At 34.6% G+C, this 7,500-nt stretch overlaps 1 protein-coding gene across 1 annotated transcript in view; it reads right to left on the reverse strand.

The window, feature by feature from the left end:
* LOC144955853 (annexin A4-like) overlaps nt 1–7,500 on the reverse strand; it is a 124,445-nt gene that overhangs the window by 12,087 nt on the left and 104,858 nt on the right. Inside the window, exons 4-6 of the mRNA XM_078886062.1 lie at nt 6,946–7,059; nt 5,317–5,407; nt 2,792–2,943 (exon numbers count right to left, since the gene is read on the reverse strand). Of these exons, the coding sequence (XP_078742188.1) occupies nt 2,792–2,943; nt 5,317–5,407; nt 6,946–7,059 (357 nt within the window). The remainder of the gene's footprint in view (nt 1–2,791; nt 2,944–5,316; nt 5,408–6,945; nt 7,060–7,500) is intronic.

Raw genomic sequence — 7,500 nt, forward strand, 5'->3', positions numbered from 1 at the left:
CAAGTGTTACACACCAATATATATATATATATATATATATATTATATATATATATATATATATATATATATATATATATAGTTTGCGCTTGGCGAAGAAGCTCACAACGGAAATATAACGGACTAACACACAAAACTATGTGTTTATAGTCTGGTTAATACAGTTTAGTGAGAATCACTCATTAACGCGGATGGCAAAAGACAACCCCCCCCCCCCACAAAAAAAAAACAAAAAAAAAAACAAACAAAAAACCCCAACTAAATAAACAACAAGAAGGCATGAGTGACGTCATCTTCGTCTATCTATATAATATGCGAGTGTATTTTTTCGAGCAGCTCACAAACCGAACTATATTCAGGACTCACCTGCTACAGATGGGTTGTCCAAGAAAATAGAACAGTAAACAGAACAAACAAAAGTAAGAGGATAAAATCGAAGTAAAAACACGAATTATAATTTTAAAAAAAGAACGAAACAAAAAAAATAAAACAACAACATAAACAAAACACATCAAAAATATTTAAAAAATAAACAAAAATAAAAAACAAATAAATAAAATAATAATTTATAAAATCCATTCGAGATATGAATATCAAAAGTTCTATTTTTCAGAGTTCAGTGAAAGAAGTGGAAAAATTCGATAAGTTTGTAAGATATATATTTATTTAGTTGGATTTAAAAATTAATTTAATAATAATAAAAAAATAATAATAATAATAATAATAATAATAATAATAATAAAATAATAATAATAATAATATAATAAAATAATAATAAATAATAATAATAAATAATAATAATAATAATAATAATATAATAATATATAATAATAATAATAATAATATAATAATAATAATAAATATAATAATAATATAATAATAATAATAATAATATAATAATAATAATAATAATATAATAATAATAATAATTAATATAATAATATAATTTAATAAATAATAATATAATATATAATAATAATAATAAAATAATAAATATAATAATAATAATAATAATAATAATTAATATAATAATATTAATAATAATAATAATAATAATAATATAATAATAATAATATATAAATAATAATAATAATTAATATAATATAATAATAATAATAAAAATTTAATAATAATAATATAATAATAATAATTAATAATAATAATTAATAATAATAATAATTAATATAATAATAATAATTAATAAATAATAATAATAATAATAATAATAATAATAATAATAATAATAATAATAATAATAATATAATAATAATTAATAATAATAATAATAATAACAAAAAACCAAAACAAAATAAAATAAAACAAGAACATTATACACATTTTGTGCCAATTATGAAAGATAAATTATACTTGAGTGATCATATATGGGTTGGGGGGGGGGGGGGGGGGATATGTGTAGTACAAAGTCACCAAGCCTAGGTTAGTGAGCTGCGTGGGGTGGGGGGATGGGAGGGGGAGGGGGGCTTTCTGCCTAAAGCATGGGATCATAAAAAACACTAACGAAAAGGTGAGTAAGGAAAGGCTACGAATGGAAACACTGCAAAACAAATAATGGACGTTTCGGGTGTATACCCTTCTAGAGCAAAAAAAAAAAAAAAAACCAAACAAAAAACAAAAACAAAAAAAAAAACAAAAAAAAAACCAAAAGGAAAAAAAAAACAACAAAAAAAAGGAAAAAACAAAACAAAAACAAAACAAAAATCAATCAAACAAACAAAAAAAAAACAAACAAAAAAAAAACCCCCCAGGAAATTTGAGAACATAAATAAAATGTAGTGATGAGAATTGTATAGCAGACAGTTCATGAAAGTTTTCCCCCCAAAGTAACCAAAAAACAACAAAAGACAACAACAACAACAAATTAAAAAAAAAAAAAAAAAAAAAAAAAAACAACAACCCGGAAATGAAAGGGGTATTTCATAATAATATTTTTCTTCTATTGACCCCTTCCGTGTTATGTAATAATACAACAAATTTCACTTAAGAATGCGGCCACTATGGAAGGTAAAAAGCAATCCAACGCATTGATAAAACTCAAGGACCAAAATTATTTTAACTTAAAGTGATAGAGGAACTAAGTTCTCTTTCAAGTTGTATCTACGCCAAAACTCGCGCATTGAATATCTTGTTGTATAAATCTACGAGGAAGGAAAGAAGCAAGTTGATAAAACTCAAGCACCAAAATGATCTGGATCTAAACCTAAAGTAAGAGGAATTAAACTATCTTTAAATTTGTGTGCAAAAAGACGCGCATTGATTATCTTCTTGTTGTTAAATTAGAGAAAGGAAAGAAGATGAAGGCGTTGCACCCAAACACCAATATCTTATTGACTAACTCTTCTTGCGATCTTTCAGTATTTTCCCAATGCAGCGGCTTCCAAAAAAAATTATTTTTAAAACTCAAATATCTTCAAAAAATATCTGTTCTTTTAATCAAAAAATCTCTTTAAGTTTCTGAGTACAAATATATCGAATAGAAAAAAAATGTATATGTGTCGTAACAAATGTGACGATTTGCTGTGGGGTAAGGAGAGGGTTAAAGAGGAATTAAATTATCTTTATATTTTTAGAAGTGAAATTAAGCTTTGATTTTTCCCGAAAATGTACAAAAAGGGTTGATTTAATCATGTATGACAAGAATTTGTTTTTGATAATAATTGACCTTCTAACTAAACTTGGCAATATCTCAGTTCAAACCTTTTCACCGTCCGACTGATTACGTCATTCACTGTAACACATCTTCCTCGTGTTGCATTATAGAAATCTATATTTACCTTGTACAAATCACTGGCCTCTTTCTTGGCGAGTTCCACATCCGGTGTCTCGGCGTCGTCTTCACGATTTCCGGACACAAGAGACACCAAGAGACGCTTGAAATGGCCGCTTGTATCTGCTTGGATGTCTCTCTCCAGCTCTCTCTTGTACGCTGGAATTTGAATAATATATAGAAACTTCAAAGTATTGATGCCTTGCCTTTAGTTAAAATACTCGTAACATCCGCCAGATGTCACTCTCCTAGCAGCTCTCTCTTGTATGCTGGAATTTAAAGAATACATCAAAACTCCAAAGTAATGATGATTTGCCTTTAGTTAAAATACTCGTAACATCCGCCAGATATCTCTCTCCAGCACTCTCTTGTACGCTGAAATGTAAATAATATTACATCGAAACTTCAAAGTATTGATGCTTTGCCTTGAGTTATAATACTCGTAACACCCGCCAGATTTCTCTCTCCAGCAGCTCTCTTGTACGCTGGAAATAACCAATAGATTTTTGACCAATCAAAATATGGAATTCGTGACACGCTTGGCTAAGAAGCTCACAACATTGCCATCCGGAAGTATAACGGACCAACACACAAAACTGGACAAACTGATGAGGGAAGTAGGTATATTGCTACACTTGACGACACTATGTTGTTGTTTTTTAAATTGACTATGTTAAATTTTTAAGTGAGATGTTTGTGATTAAATTGGCACCAAAAAGGTCTAAAACATACAACTATACAGGCAGTCAGACCGTAGCCATCGTTAACTTATAGATATAATGAAGTTGGCGTCACTCGGGTCTTTGTTATTGGTTTTGCCATCCAGGTTTATGTGCAATAGGATTCAGTAGTCGTAACGTCACTTCCTTCCTAATGACGCATGGTAACTTAGTAACACTGGCTCTAAACTATCGGAACAATGGCGGACGCCCGTATGAAATATTTCTCCGGCGAGCATAAAAGCGTTTCCAGAGAAAAAACCCCCATAAATTTGATCATGTTCTGACTTTTACACATTCTGATCACAAGGCATACGAAAAGGGAACGAAAAGTTCTAGCTAGCATGAAGAATAAAAAGTAATGATTTTCTTTGTTTAGAACCACAATGGCCGCCGTTGCTAGGCGACGTGACAACAGACTATTCTGTTCTATTCTCACTAATCTGTATTAACCGGACTATTAACGTTTAAGGTTACACATAGTTTTGTGTGTTGGTCAGTTATACTTCCGGATGGCAATGTTGTGAGATTCTTAGCCAAGCGCATACTATCTACCTATAGATAGTATGCGCTTGGCTAAGAAGCTCATAACATTGCCATCCGGAAGTATAACGGACCAACACACAAAACTGTGTGTATCCATGAACGTTTATAGTCGGGTTAATACAGTTCAGTGAGCATTACTCATAAACGTGGATGGCAAAAAACAGTTACAAAGACCTGAGTGACGTCATCTTCGAACTGTGTATTTATAGCCTGACACTAGGTCCACGAGGACTTATCTTTTGACGACATTTATTCGATTTTAGCAGCTCCAAGCGTAGCCATCGTTAACTTATAGATAGAATGCGCTTGGCCAAGGAGTTCACAACATTGCCATCCGGAAGTATAACGGACCAACACACAAACTCTGTGTAATCAAGAACTTTTATAGTCTGGTTGATACAGTTTAGTGAGAACAACTCACAAACGCGGATGGCAAAAACAATAACAAAGGCCTGAGTGACGTCATCTGCATACTATCTATAGCCTGACACTGAAATCCCAAAAGACTGGCGTTTTGACGTCATTATTTTTTTTTTTTTGCACCGCCTAGTGAGTTGTCGTTAGTAGTGCTCATGGAAACAAGTGGTCCCATTGGTTGAACTAGTGAATGCAACTCACGATTTGTTTTCTTTTGTGGCCAAGGACTGGCATTTTGACGTCATTTTTTGGTCAGTGTCAGGCTATAAGTAAAAACTCCAAGGATGGAACGGGGTGAATGGCAAAGAATATTCTGACTGGTGAATTCACACCTGCCAACCATTCCACTTTTCGAAGGCCACGCTGACACGGACCAAAAAATGACGTCAAAATGTCAGTCTTTTGCTACAAAAGAAAACAACAAATCGTGAGTTGTATATAATAGTTCAACCAATGAAATAACTTGTTTCCATGAGCTCTACTAACGACAACTCACCAGGCGGTACAATAACCAAATAATGACGTCAAAATACCAGTCTTTTTGGGTTTCAGTGCCAGGCTATAGATAGAATGCGCTTGGCCAAGGAGTTCACAACATTGCCATCCGGAAGTATAACGGACCAACACACAAACTCTGTGTAACCATGAACTTTTATAGTCTGGTTAATACAGTTTAGTGAGAAGTACTCACAAACGCGGATGGCAAAAACAATAACAAAGGCCTGAGTGACGTCATTTTCGAACTATCTATAAGTTAACGATGGCTACGGTCAGACAGACAGACAAACAGACAGACAGACAGAAAGACAGACGGACAGACAGAAAGACATACAACATCCACATAACTTACTACTTCTGTATATTTTGTTAATCTCCTGTATATCCTTGTTGGATCGAGTAGTCAGAATTTCGATCAGAGTTTCCTCGTTGGTGCCAACTCCCTGAAAAATAATCAAATTAAATAAAAAAATTAAAATTGAGATTTATATAGCGCAATGTCCACTAAATGTGCTCAGAGCGATTTACAAGGGGTCCCTGGTCAACAGCAACATTTAACATGTAGGACGGGACATGACACCTGTTAGGCGATATTACAATTTTTGGGACACAGACAACGCTGTTAACGGCCAGGTACTCATTTTACACCTGAGTACGGTGAGAGAATGTGAGTAAAGAGCCTTCTCCAAGGACTCAACTATGCGCCGAGCGCGAGGCTCGAACCCTGGACCTTCCGATCCGAAAGCGAGTGTCATACCACAAGACGACATAGGCGCAAAAAATCGTTTAAAAAAATACACACAAACACAACGTGTTAAAAATGAGAAAACATTTTAACCCTCTCCTTACCAGACATTTTCAGGATTTCCCCCCAAAACTTCACACCCAACAAACACAACAATATATTTTTTATCACTCACACATAATAGCAGTAAAGTTCTTGCCATACATAATTTCTAAAGCAAAACATGCTCTACAACACACTGTGTTCTTTTCTTTAAATTTTACACCTGAGTACGGTGAGAGAAAGTGAGTAAAGAGCCTTTTCCAACGGCTCAACTGTGCGCCGAGCGAGGCTCAAACCCAGGACCTTCCGGTCTGAAAAAAATTGAGCTTTATATAGCGCAATATCCACTGAATGTGCTCAAAGCGCTTTACAAGAGGTCCCTGGTCAACACCAACATTTAATATGTAGGACGGGACGTGACGCCTGTTAGGCGATATTACAATTTTTCGGACACAGACAACGCTATTAACGGCCAGGTACTCATTTTACACCTGGGTACGGTGAGAGAATGTGAGTAAAGAGCCTTCTCCAAGGACTCAACTATGCGCCGAGCGCGAGGCTCGAACCCAGGACCTTCCGATCCGAAAGCGAGTGTCATACCACTAGACCACATAGGCGCACAAATCGTTTTAAAAAATAAATACAAACACAACATAATTTCTTAAGCAAAACATGCTCTGCTACACACTGTGTTCTTTTCTTTAAATTTTACACCTGAGTACGGTGAGAGAAAGTGAGTAACAAGCCTTTTCCAAGGGCTCAACTATGCGCCGAGCGAGGCTCAAACACAGGACCTTCCGGTCTGAGAGCGAGTGTGATACCGCTAGACCACATAGCCGCACAATAGGATTCAATAGTCGTAACGTCACTTCCTTCCTAATGACGCATGGTAACTAAGTAACACTGGCTCTAAACTATCGGAACAATGGCGGACGCCAGTATGAAATATTTCTCCGGCGAGCATAAAAGCGTATCCAGAGGGGGAAAAAACATAAATTTGATTATGTTTTGACTTTTACACATTCTGATCACAAGACATATGAAAAGTTCTAGCCAGCTTGAAGAATAAAAAGTAATGATTTTCTTTGTTTAGAACCAAGATGGCCACCGTTGCCGGGTGTCGTGACATCAGACTACTGAATCCAATTGTAAACAAAATATCATTACGCGTCATTAATATAAGCCCGTACCCACCTTAATGGCACCATTACAAGAGGCCGCATCAAACACTCTAGGTGGTTCCAAGAGAGAAAGAACAATGTCCAAGAACTTTCCAGACACCTCGGACTTGAAGTCATCTCTCAGATCCTGAAAAGAAAAGTTTAAAAAGGGAAGGGGGAGGGGAGGGTGTAAGATATTATATATATATATATATATATATATATATATATATATATATATATATATAGATATATATATATAATGAAGTTGACGTCACTCGAATCTTGGTTATTGCTTTTTGCCATCCGCGTTTATGGGTAATTCTCACTAAACTATTAACCAGACTATACGCGTTAAAGGTTACACATAGTTTTGTGTGTTGGTCCGTTATACTTCCGGATGGCATAGTTTTGTGTGTTGGTCCGTTATACTTCCGGATGGCATAGTTTTGTGTGTTGGTCCGTTATACTTCCGGATGGCATAGTTTTGTGTGTTGGTCCGTTATACTTCCGGATGGCATAGTTTTGTGTGTTGGTCCGTTATACTTCCGGATGGCATAGTTTTGTGTGTTAGTGCGTTATACTTCCG

Source organism: Berghia stephanieae, chromosome 10, assembly GCF_034508935.2.
Source record: "Berghia stephanieae isolate SIO BIC M18660-M18661 chromosome 10, UCSD_Bste_1.3, whole genome shotgun sequence".
NCBI classification, from domain to species: domain Eukaryota; kingdom Metazoa; phylum Mollusca; class Gastropoda; order Nudibranchia; family Aeolidiidae; genus Berghia; species Berghia stephanieae.